The 14,890-nt window shown below is 36.9% G+C and overlaps 1 protein-coding gene across 17 annotated transcripts in view; it reads right to left on the bottom strand.

Annotated features, from left to right (window-relative positions):
• The window catches only part of Ptprm (protein tyrosine phosphatase receptor type M), an 825,349-nt gene that overhangs the window by 443,804 nt on the left and 366,655 nt on the right, over positions 1–14,890 (bottom strand). For all 17 annotated transcript variants that reach the window (XM_048806549.1, XM_048806555.1, XM_048806560.1 and 14 more), the window contains exon 7: positions 13,691–13,984. In XM_048806549.1, the coding sequence (XP_048662506.1) occupies positions 13,691–13,984 (294 nt within the window). The remainder of the gene's footprint in view (positions 1–13,690; positions 13,985–14,890) is intronic.

The following is a 14,890-nucleotide window of genomic DNA, read 5'->3' as shown; positions in this document are numbered from 1 at the left end:
GAAACCACCTGTCAAATAAGATTCTCAACAAAAATTGTTGACTAGAGCAATAAATGGATGAAGCAAACCAAATAAGGTATGGAGGGCATCTGCACTCATACACGTCTTTTCTGCTTCCACAGGAGCTGTCACTTCAGCTGGTTACCTGTTGCATCCCTGCATACTACATCATACAACATTCAGAGGTGAGAAGGGACCATTGTCCTTGAACATCATTAAGACAAAATAAAAGCTTTCCTAGAAAGCCCCAAGCCTCATAGTCCTCCTTTGGATCTTTTTGACCAGAATTTCATTCATTTAATATCCAAGTGTAAAAACAGAGTTCAAAATAAGTCCAATTAAAATTAGAAAGATAACTTCAAAAATAAGACTAAGAAGTGAAAAGACATTAGGAAAAATCACATCAAGTTGGCAGAGTAAAACCTGATAGAACCTTCCAGAATATAATCTTGCAGCATTTCCTAAATGCATGTATCCTTGATCCAGCAATTCTATCATAAAACCATAATCTAACAAAATAAAAATATTTGAAAGTAAAAAGCTATATTTATGGGTATTTGTTGAGGGCCACAGCAGAGCTGGGATGACACATGGCATTTTGAGAGGGACTCCAGCAAGCCATTAAGATGATGACTTTTGAGTTCTCCCGGAGTTCCCGTTGAGTTCCTGTTGAGCTCTCGCGGGGATTCCTGAAGAGTTCGCATTGGTTGGTGAAGTTCCAGTGGTGGGAGTTCCGGTTGGTGTGTGGTGTGTTCCTGGAGGAGCCATGTGGGTGGCGTTCGGGAGAGTTCCCGGGGAGTGTGCTGGTGGAGTTTGGAAATAAAGTTTGTTCCTTCTTGAGTGGCTCGTGATTTGTGCCCAGCCAGACTGCGGCAGGTATTTATTGAAATATTCCTTTTAATAGTGAACATCAATGATCTGACTATCCATCAAAAAAGGACTGAGTAGGGGCTGGGGTTGTGGCTCAGTGGTAGAGTAGCTTGCCTAACACATCTGAGGCCCTGAGTTCGATCCTCAGCACCACATAAAATAAATATAGAAAATAAAGTATTGTGCCCAACTACAACTAAAAAATAAATATTTTTTAAAAAGGAGTGAGTAAACAAAGGTATTCACATTTCATGAATTACTAGTAAAACTGAGCTAAATCTACATACATATATTGCATTAAACTCATGCAAACAGAGACATATTTAGAGAATACTGAAAGACATGAAAGCAAGATGCAGATGACATATACAGTATGGTCCTATTTCATTAGAATCAGATCAGTAGGGAAGGGACCAGACACATATATTGATATTTATATATCTAAATGGGCATAGGGAGAGCTGTCATAGTTTCTGGAATGTTCCCCAAATGCCTGTATATTAAAGGTTTGGTCCTCAGCTTGGCACTATTGGGAGGTGGTGGAAGCTTTAAGAGGTAGGGACTAGCACAAGGTCTTCTAGTCATTGGGAATGTGCCTTCATTGGGAATAGTGATATCCCTTATTCATCTGTTTGTTTGTTTGTCTTGACCCTGGATGTGAGGTGAATGATGTGCCCCTTCCATGATAAGCTGCCTTATCATATGCAAAAAGTGATGGGGCCACTTGATCATGGGCTAAAACCTTCAAAACAATGACTCAAATTAAACCTTTTCTCCTAATAAGTTGTTTGTCTCAGGCTTTTGTTTCAGTGATGAAAAGCTAAACAATACAAATACTGACAATAATTACCCCTGAGAAGGAGCCAAAAGGAAAATAAAGTACTTGATTAGTTTCTTCATCCTATATTTGTTTAATTTTTGCATTTTATATGGCATCTATGACTTCAGTAATTAAAGTAGACTACTAAGAAGAAATAAACATTAACAAATAGAATGTTACTGATGATGGATTCATGAACTAAAATAGAAGAATACAGTCTAGCTAAAGAGTAGTGAATAGAAATACAAAATATATAACGGAAATATATTTTGACACATCTGTTCTAATAATAATTCATGCTAGAAGTGATTTTCAATGTCTACTATAAATATGTGTCTACAGCTACTGGTCTAGATCTATAAGAAAGAAATTTTGCTATTTGGTCAATAGAAATATATCACTTGAATAGTTATATTACTTGTATTACTCATTCTACAATGGTAATAACGTGGATGGAAGACCAGCAATTTTGGTATCAAGGAGTTCTATTATCTTTCTTATTTTAATAACAGGTATAACCATATTTTCTAATAAAATTTCTTGTATTTGTAGCTTTAATTTCATTTATATGCATTATTCATTTTAAAGCTTTCTCTTCACTTCTAATTTATTCTACAGGTAACGTAATTACCAATTCTTTATATTCTTAAAATTAATTTATAAAAAAAGTTGCACAAACAAAAGAAACATGGTTAACCCTCATAAACTACAATTTTGACACGTCATCAAGCTTTTATAATCTCTTGTTATTGCTGTACCAGTTTTAGCTTTCATTTATTTTTCTTTTCATTAATTTAACTTTTAAAATCCCAAGCAGCAGCATTGTCCTTGGGTTTTTAAAAGATGAAGCAGGTGAGTTCTAATTGAAAGCTGAATGCCACACAAAAAAATGTTCAAATGGTTTTTGCACCCACATGAAGCTGAGAGTTCATTTGATAAGAAGAGAGTGAAGTTGGGTGTGCTACAGGGAGAATGAACAGAGCATGTGACATACGCGGTCACAGGCAAAACTCATTTCCCCATGCGTAACACTGGTTTTGGCAGTGCTCCTCCATTCTAGAGATCAAGCACAGCACATAACATGCCTGAGAAGTGAAGAATGAGTGAACAGAAGACTACAGGGTTCAGAAGACTAAGATATTCTGAGAGGAGTTCTTTCTGCTCTTGGCTCAGGGGCACAAGACGCAGATAGATGTGGCTGAGAATCAGCCCTCATTCTTAGAAGATTTTATTGTGTGTTTCAGTGTCTTAGATCTGTGGCATCAGGACTGAGTCTCCATCCTCACTTCGCAAGGATTCTCTACTTTCTGAGACCTGCACATAATTGAGCAAAAGGGAAAACAGGCCTACAGGACTCCTCAGCCATAATGCTTTAAACTAAATTGTCCTTACCCAGGTTTGTTTGTTCTATGTGAACTTAGAAGTATTTAAGATTGGGCGAGTGCCCTCCAAAGGGTTTAAAGTGCACCAATACTCATGGCATCACTAATAACTGCAGCATATACACTACCATGACAACATCTCACCTGTGAATAAAGCCTTCACAGTTATTCTATTTTCTCTGTCATCCTGCAAAGTGACACTGGGTCATTATGCTGTTTTCAAGCCTGACAACACTGGAAAGAACAAAAGCAAAAAGTTCTCTCAGGATCCAGTGAATGTGTGATCATTTTTTGGAACTAGCTTGAGTTCATATAGGTTCTTTGTTTTATTTTGTTTCTCTTTAAGTGAACTGCAACTTGAAGTGGGTGTGTCAAGTGAAATCAACCCATTGGACTTAAAAGTCCTAATAGGAGATTTTACCAGAGCAGTACATATCCCCAATTGTAAGAAAAATTAATTTTATTAACCAATCGGAGTTTGACAGCAAGTTTTCATGGGATTTAGAAGGTACCAGTTGATCAAGATACTCTGTCAACCAGTTTTCACACATTAGCAGATCTGATTTTCCAGCATTTTAGGAGGGAAGATGCTGGTATTGGCAGGAAGCTGACTAAAAGTATTGGGAAATGTAAGTTCAGAATGGCTCAGTAATATGTTTAGAATTTTTAGCTGTCAGTGTCAGATGAATCACTTGCCAGAGTCAGTCAAGACTATAAAGATAAAGAAGTTAATGGAACACTCACTCTTTCCGAATGTTCATAAAGGCAGTGAGAAAATTATCAGCCTTGGTGATAAGTTAAAATTCTCCAAGTCCTATAGGACAACAAAAACATGCAGTACAGATTGATTATGCATGCGACACTTGTGTATTATAAATGCTAACACAGAGACCATAAAATACAATCCCACTGCATCATAAATGGAATAAAGAACTAAGGCATTTGTTCTAATAAAAAAAATTAGTCATTCAATTATCAATGCTTTTTTCCCTACTAAATCTGTAAGACAGTTTTGGAAAGATTTAGGTGGCCCAGGGTCTCTAAAGGAGATTAAGTGTCTTCCTTTTTCTAGAAGATACTGTTATAGGAAGTAAAGGGATCCTCAAACACTCCAGTGGCCTTAGGGCCACATGCTGTAAACTGGTGCTCAGTAAGGGTCCAGTTCTAGTAACAATGGTGATTTCCCACAGGCTGATGGAATCAGAACACTGGAACAAGGAATCTGGTCAAGCCACTGACAGATGCATAAAATGTGGCCTGGAAGGGTTTTGTGAGTTTTCTCTGTCTCAGATGGCCCATCAGAAAGAGAGAGAGATCTGGGATTGGCCCCAGGCCACCAACTGGCAATCCCCAGCTTTGGCTCCTAGTTTTCTCTACCTCTTCAGTTTATTCAAAGCTACACAGGAAGCTCTCTACAAAAAGTTCAAACACAAGCTTAGAGGAAGCTAAGAGGAACAGTTAGTATGCTCATTTTTCACAGAGAAGGGGCCTGTTTGATGCCTTCCAGAGAACTATCATAGCGCTTTAAGAATCTCTGCACGACAACTCCAAGAACAACCAATTCCACCTGTCCACACTTTTTCAAGGGCCTTCCAAACCTCTTCTAAAGAACTGCTCATGTAGTTCCATTCTATTCCTGCACTGCCATTGCCCTGGTGTTCCGATGCAGGGAGGGTGCTAAATCAATGCTAAAAAAAAAAGCAGCAGGACTGGAGATTTAGGAATCAGTTATAATACCTCTGAGGCATGAAGACCCATGAGGAAGGGCAAGATGTATTTTTAACAAAAAATGGTACTGCATGTATAATACATTCCTGTCTTATCCACCATGCAATGTAATCCAAAGCAAAGTGTTTACAATGGCAGTAAAGATAGGGAAGATATTTTTAATGCCCTTTTAATGTTGATAATTTTAAAAGGTTCTTAATGGTTTAATGTGTTAGAAATGCATTAAAAATATGCTGCCCTTTGGCAGAGCTATTTGAGAATTAGAATACTTTTAATTTTTCCCCTGGTAAATACACTTAAATTAAAAGTAAATTATGTTCTCTTCAATTAGTTCATTGGTCTTTGTTCATTCAGAATAACAGTCATTATTAGATCAGCTTCCACCTGCCCCTGAGTTCCCTGGGATCAGTAATGTAGGTCCAAATTCGTGATGTTGGTGACAGTATGGTGTAGAAAAAAACAGATTTGGCTATCCTTGTAGAAAAAGTAATCCCTGGCAGGGCTTCAGTGAAGATCAGGCTCATTCCAACCAGAATACTCATTCCCCCCCCCCCCCATAAGAAGGAATTAGGCAAACACAGTGAATTGATATTTCAAAACCAATTTAACCCAAATCTCATAACATTTAGACTGGTCCTGGTATGATAGAGTGTGCCACTACATAAATCACACTGCAATGATCTCAAAGTAGATCTTAAAGAAATCATAGGACTTTGAACTTGTGGTTAGTAAAAACTTCCCACAGTCAGAATGCTGGGTCCTGCCCTGAAGGGCCTCTGATCCCTTGCTCATATATGCTTACTGATCAAAGGACATGTCAAGGTCACAAGATAGGCACCCAAGTACATGTGTTCAAGTTGTCTTCAAAAAGAGCAGAGATACATGAAAATGTACACTATGGGTTATGCAGACTTCCAGAGAACAAAGAACACTAAAAGCTGAAATGACCGTAAATAGTGAAAAATAGGTCTAATATTTTGTGTCACTAATAACACTGCAGAGAAGATATAGCTACCACTTCATGTAATGAAAAGAGGAATTTTAATGTAATACATATTCAAAGATATCATGGAAATTACATAGAAGGCTATAACTAGGTATATATGGATATAAAAATGTATCCACCCTCTATCTAGAGTTCCTCTAATCCTCCCATTCTCCATGCCCCCAACCCCATTATCAATCAGCATCCTTATATTAGAGATAACATTTGGCATTTGGTTTTGGGGGATTGGCTAACTTCACTTAGCATTTTATTCTCTTTTAATGCTGAATAGTATTCCATTGTGTATATATATACATACCACATTTTCTTTATCCAGTCATCAACTGATGAGCATCTAGGATGGTTCCACAATTTAGCTATTGTGAATTGTAAAGGGGAGGCATGGGTTTAGGAAAGATGGTGGAATAAGATGGACATCATTACCCTAAGTACATGTATGAAGACACAAATGGTGTGACTCTACTTTGTGTACAACCAGAGATATGAAAAATTGTACTCTGTATGTGTAATATGAATTGTAATGCATTCTTCTGTCATATATAACAAATTAGAATTTAAAAAGTACCCACCCTATTAGTATAAAAGCCTGATAGTTAATAACAATACTCTCGCCTTTTCTACATGACCCTTCTTGACGCACAGTAGGCTGGACATGGATGCCACTTCTGCACCATGTCCTTTGACTCAGCACTTTTGGGCTACTTATCACTGTTTTGACACCTTACAAGCACCATGGTACAAAATTAATAGTAAAAATTTACCCAAGTCATAAAGTTGTATCTTTTAAATTTATAAATAATTAATTTAATTAAAATCCTAAGGCAGTACTAAACATCCCAAAAAGAACTTCCAGAAAATTATGTGAAATAGGTACACATAGTACCATGATCACAGGAACCAAAAAGTGAAGTCACATACACTATGCGGAGGATGAACCTAGAACACCAAACTCTGATCCCATTTGCATAAGGTATCTAAAAGAGTCAAATTCAGAGGGAAAAGAAGTAGACTGGTGGCTTCCAGGGACTGTGAGTAGGGAGGAGAGGGTTCATTTTAATGTGTATAAAGTTTCAGTTTGGGAAGATGAAATCGTTTGGGAACTTGATTCAATGAATTCAACATAACTGAACTGCACACTTAGAACTGGACAAGATGGTAAGTTTATGTTATGTGCATTTTACCACAAGAGAAAAATACTCTATTCCTTTATTTTTCTTCATTGCATTCATCACTACCTTACACTTTACCTTGTTTATTCATGTGTGCATGTGTAGATACATGTATATAGGTATCTACCTATTTATGTATTGCCTATTACCTCCTTTCTTCTAATACCTCCAAATATATAAGCTCTGAAAGGCAGAAATCTCTTTTTTCCCTGATACTAGGAATCAAACCCAGGACCTTGTGCATGCTAGGCAAGTGTTCTACCACTGAGCAACATCCCCAGCCCTGAAGGCAGAAATCTCGTCCTGTGACTCTAGCCTGAGGGCTTGGAACTGTGCCTAGAACTCAAATAAATATCTTATGAATATTTTCTAGAAAAAGGTATAATCATTTTTTTCTGCTAAGATGTTTAGTTATATTAATTCTAAGGAACACTTTTGAGTTGTTTTTTTTTCCCCACTCTTACCAATCTTAACTCTTTTATCATTAGTTATCAACAATCTTCTATAACTTCTGGGACTAATTATTAGCAGGTCACTTAACCACACTTAACTAATCACTAGGATTCATAAAAAGTAATATCCCCAAATAAAACACATAAAAATGCATTGTGAAAATGAATCTAACCATATTATCCATTTTTCTATTCTAAGGAGCAACTATTTAATGGCTTAGGATATACAGGCTGCGTATAATTATAAGAATATAAGATATAATAGAAATCACAAACTAAATTGCATTTTGCTTAACTGGATGTTGAACTCTCTGAAGTTACCCAACTATAGCTGAGCTCCACAGCTGGGAAATAACTGGATGTATATATAAATCATGAAGCTAGCTCCTGATTATAATTATTTTCTAACATAACCCACACAAGCAGAGCATTTTATTATTTTTAAAATGCCTTTACAGTTAAGATCTAACCTGATCTTCAAAAACACCTGATACAGAGGTGCTTCTACCCCTATTTTAGAGATACAGATGCGGAATCAGAGAAGCTAAATGATGGGATCAAGCTCTGGCAGGAAGAGGCTGGGTATGTATTTGGAAATAATTTTCAGAAGCATAAACAGCAAGCACTCTGGAAGTGTGCCACAATACAATTCTTGCAGAAAGCTAACCAGGTAATGAGATTGCATCTATAAGCCACACAGAAAAATCAATAACAGCGACCCAGGGCAGGTAATAAATGGTGATCTTGCTATTTTTCATACAAGAAGCTAAACAGTTTCACAGGTGTCACAAAAGACATGATAGTACAGGTCTTACTGATGCAGCACAGGAATGAAAGCAAACAGCTTGGTTAAAACAAACAGGTTTAGGAGATGAAAGAATGATGTCTATCAAGAACACAATGCTCCATTATTCTATGAGCTCAAAAATACAAAGACATTGGTTCTCAAATTTATACATTGCCAAGATAAGTAATATTTCTAAAAGACTAGGCATAATGAAATAAGAATTGTTAATGTCAAATTCCTTTGAATGAAAATATTAAAAGATAACTAAAATTTTAATTGGAAGTTCATGTTACTTGACCACTCACTATATTCAAGGCTCTGGTCTAGGTTCCTGATATGCCCTGGCTAGTTAAGGCTTCAGTCAAACTATGGGATATATGACATGCTTTAATTCCCACCAAAGCTGTTTCATCAATGAAGTGGTATTCCACATGAAAATCAGGCAGCAAATCTCAAGAGTCCCAGTCAGACCTCCAAATGTAAGCTATGTGGCCATAAAAAAATTAACCATTTCTCCCTCTCTGCTCAGATTTCTGGAAAGATCATCAGAGACCTCCACAGCCTACAAAGAAGTACTTGATAAACATGATTAGGGTGTATCTGGACAAGGTGAAAACTGAAGGGAAACTGAAAGACTTTGAGAGTGGAAATATGCACTGGATCAGTTCATGAGAAAGAGGACAATGAATGAATCACAGAAGATTCATTCTGAAGAGATCATCCAGGTTAACTAGTTCAATCCATTTGACTGTAGACTTACTTTCTTCAGACTAAACAAATAAGCCCCCCAAAACTCACTATTTTATGACTCATCCCTATCCCCACCTCCTACATCCCTTTTCTTAGTTCTATCCACCATCTCTCATTGGTTGAATAATATTCCACAACATCTTACTGACTTCAGTTGTGTTCCCCTAGCACAAGTGTTTTTTTTTTTTTTTTTTTTTTTTTTTTTTGTTCTGTCTGTCTACAAGTCCAGGGACCAGAAATAAATACTATAATTATGGGAGCCCATCCAACTGGGTCACCTCCTTCAAAATGGGAATTTTGCAACCTAATGCAACCTAAGATTCTAGGGGTTTTTTAGGGGTGGGCGGATAACATTGTATAGTGATTGATTTAATATGAATTATATTAAAGATTCATATGCATTTAAGCCAAATCTTCAATGTCTTCTTCAGATATGCTGATGCTAAATTATATTAGTTTGATTTGGCACCAATTTGGCTGTTCAAACCATGCAGGATAAATTTGTACTATTCCTTCTGCTTCTCATGTATTAGATTCATCCACTGCTACAGCCTGGTCAACAGAGTTTCTATCTACTATTGTGAAAGCCTTGTAGTCTCTCAGGGTTATGAGATCCCTGACTTGCTCTGTATAAACCCTATAAATGCTCATGAACCATCTGAGCAACAGTTTGGGATGAATATCAAAGTTTCCAGTTTATAGCATCTGTCTTCTTTCCTCTTAGTCCTGCTTTCTACAAGTCCACAAGGATCATCAATAGCAATCACCAATCTGCAAATTTTTCTCAAAAGTCTCAGGTCAAGAAAGGTTGCACTGTCTTTCTTCTAGCAGTAAGAAGTCTCATTTGACTTCAGTTTCTGTACCCACCTAACTTGCCTCCCCCACTTATTTCTAACTGTGACACTTTCACCTAGAATACTTTCCTCTGTTTTTTAAAGTTTGCTTGCTCAACTGCAGTTTTTTCAAAAATATCCTATGTCAGTGCTTGACACTTAGGGACATGCAGCAAGAATAGTGTCAAGTGCAGGTTGTGAACATTAGAAGGGTGCTTTGTCACTAGGTTTTCTCACTTAGTGAGGTTCAATCCTTTAAGGCACAATGTTGGTGGGCAGATACCAATTCAAAATTGGCTTCCATTTCTTCAAAGGGAGACTGCCAATCTATTACAAAAGGAACTCTGTCTCTTTGAGAGCTATACATTTACAAATCATGCAGCTGCATCAAAGGGCTTATAATCAGGGGAAATATATATATGACAATGTGTCTGTAGTTAAATGTTCACAATCTAGAGAGAAGACAAAAACATGGAAGTAAGGGCAGAACTAGACGCATTAAGTAGCGGGGCTACCAGTGACTAAAAAGAGATAGATTATTCTTTCTCCAATCTAGACAATGAAATTATAACTTCTTTTAGGGAGAAAGAGAAATCATATACTGCCGTGTTCCAAATGGGATTCCTTAAATCAATACTAAAGGTATTTCTCCTGGAGCATACTGAGATGCACAGGAGTCTACAAGGGCTTCAATTTCTTCAGTTATGATGGGGGACTCACATTATCTGCCATGAAGATCTCATGAGGCAAATGCCAAATAAATAACAATTTGAAAGCAATTTCTATATTGTAAAATCATAAGGCAATGTTATGTAAGATATTGTTTGTATTATAACAAATTAAAACACAAGAAAATATTTCACAAAATGGAAGAAATTTCCTCAACTAAGTGAGAGAGAAATGAGATGACAAGGTTTTGGGGGGGGCGGGAGGAGGCCCAGGAAAGAATTAGAAAACTCCTTTCCCAGTAGTTTCTAGAGCCACAAAGAAGGCACCACAGCTGACCAACTATAAATTCACCCAAAAGGAAGAAGTGAAGAAGTGACTGAAAATGCAATTTTTTTATGGAAGAAAGTACAGAAAGTTTTGATGAAAATAAAAATCAGTACATCTTAAGCCAGAAAAATATTTTGTTATTTTCTTCAATACTTTTCTACATAAATTCATGCACTGCTATAAGAAAATCATTCTGCACATATATTTTCAATTGCTATTTCATTTATTGATGTGCTAGTCCCCAATTCATAGTGTTCATTGCATGATAAAAATTATGTTTCTATGTATGAATGAATAAGTCATAAAGCAACCAACTATTCTGTATAATTAATACACACCAAAAAATTTTAATAACAATCTTTTTTAATAAATTACACAAGAACTAAAAATAAAAGAATATACAAATTAATAAAGCGAGTCATGCACACAAAAAAAAGAAAAAAAAACTCCTTCCCCTTTAGAACCACTAAACAGAGCTATGGAAAGCAACAATCCAGAAGAGTAGTTATTTTGTGTGTTTGTGCTATGCTTTTTTTTAATTGGTTCTTTTTACTTACACATTATAGCAGAATCCATTTTGATATAATTATACAATTATGGAATATATCTTATTCTAGTTAGGATCCCATTATTGCAGATATACATGATGGTGGGATTCACTGTGTTATTTTCATATACATACATGGGAGAATTACGTTGGATTCATTCCACTGTCTCTTCTTTTCCTATCCCCTCTTCTTTCCTTCCATTCCCCATTGTCTAATCTACTGAACTTCTATTCTTCCCCTCATTCCCCATTTATTGTAGGTTAGCTTCCACGTATCAGAGAAAACATTCAACCTTTGGGTTATCGGGACTGGCTTATTTCACGCAGCCTAATAGTCTCCAGTGCCATCCATTTGCTGGCAAAGTCATAAAGTCAGTCTTCTTTATGTGTGAGTAATAATCCATTGTGTATATACTACATTTTCTTTATCCACTCATCTGCTGAAGGGCACCTAGGTTGGTTCCATAGTTTAGCTATTGTGAATTGAGCTGCTATAAACATTGAAGTGGATCTGTCACCATAGTATGCTGATTTTAAATCCTTTGAATAGGTACTGGGGAGTGGCATAACTCGGTCCAATGGTGGTCCCATTCCTAGTTTTTTTGAGGAATCTCCATAGTGCCTTCTATAGTGGTTGTATCAATTTGCAGCCCCACCAGCAATGTGTAAGTGTACCTTTCCCCCACCCCCATCTTCACCAACATTTATTGTTGCTTACATTCTTGATAACTGCCATTCTCACTGGAGATGGAATCTCAGAGCATTCAATATCCCAGTGTGGATGATACTATGAGAACACAGAATCAAGGAACAGAGGCAAGTGGTATAAACAGCCCAATACAGAAGCTGCTAGAAAACGTCATGACTCCCTGGAAGGACAAAGTACCTGTTCCCTCTTCTAACACTAATCTTTCTCACAAAAAAGAATTTTCCCCATGTGTATTAAATTTATAGAAATGTCATAATCCAAATTACATAGAAAATAATGTAACAGCTAGGACTGATAAAGATTCCAGGATCTCCAAATATAACAAAATCCTCCAATGCCAGAATTGTTAATATAAAATGTAGTATCTGCATATAACCTACTCAAAGCTTCCCATATCCATAACATTATCTCTCAATTACTAATATAATATAAATGTCACAAAATAATAATTTATGTTATATTATTTAGGGAATACTAATAAGAAAAAAAAGTTTATAAATGTTCAGTATATACACAATTTATTTTTTCTGAATACTTTCAAACCAATGGTAGTTGAATTCATGGATGCAGAACCTATGGATGCACAGGGCCAACTGTACTTTTAAATTTAAAAACAAAACTTACTTAACTTTTTAATTAATGCTATGTGAAGAATTAACTAACTCCATAAAACTTCACGAAATTTCCTCCTCTCAGACACATCAATACAAGGACTCTTCATGTCCACCATACAAGTGCACTGTAGGAACCCAACACGTTATTTATCTTCCTACCAAAGAGTCACCATACAGAAATAGCCCTTGTAATCTCTATCTAACGAGAGTGTCCTTTAGGTTCCAATTTCTATAACACATTACACTCCCTCTTCATTAATCCTACTTTTGTTTAAGTTGCAGGATAGGTTTATATAATTAGGACTCTGCATTCAAAGAACTCAAAAACTGCATGAAACCCACAAACCATTCCTGCTCATGTTACATATGGGTTCCCAGTCACTGGCCAGCTGCCCTCTATCAGATATCCATTAATAAAATATAGCTTTCCATGGGCTGTAGCTCAGCAGTAAAGCACATGCCTAGCATGTGTGAGGCTCTGGATTTGATCCACGGCACCACATAAAAATAAATAGAATAAAGGTACTGCTGTGTTTTCCTAAATCATTGTCTGAGAAGAAAGACAAGCAATCTTACCCTAAATTGTGAAAAAAAAAAATTCTTAAAATAAACACACAACTTTTTCCTATATACAATGGAATCTATATTATTACTAAGACCCCACAGGTTAAAAGCACATTAGCCATGAACACAAAACAAAGGAACCACAAAAAGAGGGTCTGACCCATTAGCAGACATCATTGAAGTAGACAGTTTCTGTGTCCTTAGGGACCATTCTAGTATGAATTGGAGGGTACTCAGAGCGAGGTGTACATTGAAAATAGGAAGAAGAGATGGAAGAAAGCTGAAAGATATCAACCCACAAGTTCACAAGATGTTAACCTGCTGTTCTCTAGACTGAAGGAACATTTTATTCACATACAAAGTTGATGATATATCTAGGGAAGCAGAGGAGCCACCCAATGAACCCTAACATTAGCAGACAGAAAGACCAAGATGACTAATTGCAGATTTCCTTAATACTCACCAGCACACTTTGTTCTTGTCCGAAGAGCCGGCCCAGGAGATCCAGTGCCACCCTCCCCGGGCCTGGTGAGTAGGACACTAATCTCATATTCTGTATCTGGATCAAGGTGCCCAATTTTATAACTTGTGGAATCCACTGGCTGCCGATCATTCCAGCTCCCACTGGCTGTGCAATACTCCACCTCACGGGCCACAATGGGCCCATCCCCATTGATAGAGTTGGCATTGAGCTGTATCCACAGGTAGGTTGCTCCCACAGAGGCCAGCTGGGGTGGGGCAATAGGAACAGGAGGTTCTGGAAGGTAAACCAGAGAACCATCTTTCAGATGCTTCTGTCTTTTGTATTTAAAGACAACATCATGCCGCAATGATTAAAATACACAAGACATTAACATTTCAGGAATGAACTGATGAGAAGAGTTTTGTTCAGGTTAATGAGAAAAAGCACATTAACAAATGTTTCCATAAGGCTCCCAGTTGCAAAAAAAAAAAACATCTATAAAACCTAACTTGAACTGGGTGTGGTGGCTCATATTTGTCGAAGCTACTTGGCAGGCTGAGGTGGAAGAATCACTTGAGCCCAGGAGTTCAAGACCAGCCTGGGCAAAATAGGGATACCCTGTCTAAAAATGAAACAAAACAAACCTAACTTGTTCAAGTAGATATGCCCCTAATCGTTCTAAACACACAACTCATTTTGCTCAAACAGCTATACATACATCAGAGTGAATGGTAAAAACTCTCTGAACTTCCTTATTGAGAATCATTTTTAAATCACCCAAAGTACTAGAGTTCTCTACATCATTAAATTGAGTCTTCCTACATTAATATACCCAAGATAGCATCATTTTAAAAACAAAATGAAAGTATAGTTTATTTCATCATAAACATATCTCTAGGATGACTCATTCCCCCCCCCCCCACCAAAAAAAATCACAGTGGACTCATTTAGCTATCAGAGAATTGAGCATTCTGGATAATAAAATCCACTGCTGCTACTATCAGGGAATTTCTAGTAATGAGTCTTATTAAAGCAATGAATAGAAAGGAAATCTCTGAATCAAAGAACAAGCTATACCTAGCTTGATAAAAGTTTAAGAAGTCAATAGCAGATGCTCTATACAACCTGAGAAAGTCTATTCTGTTGTTTATAACCAGAGACTGCTGTGTTTTCCTACATCATTGTCTGAGAAGAAAGATG

This window comes from Marmota marmota, unplaced genomic scaffold (assembly GCF_001458135.2).
Source record: "Marmota marmota marmota unplaced genomic scaffold, marMar, whole genome shotgun sequence".
Lineage (NCBI taxonomy): Eukaryota > Metazoa > Chordata > Mammalia > Rodentia > Sciuridae > Marmota > Marmota marmota.
Note: the sequence above shows the minus strand (reverse complement) of the source record. Positions and strands in the feature narration are given on the sequence as shown.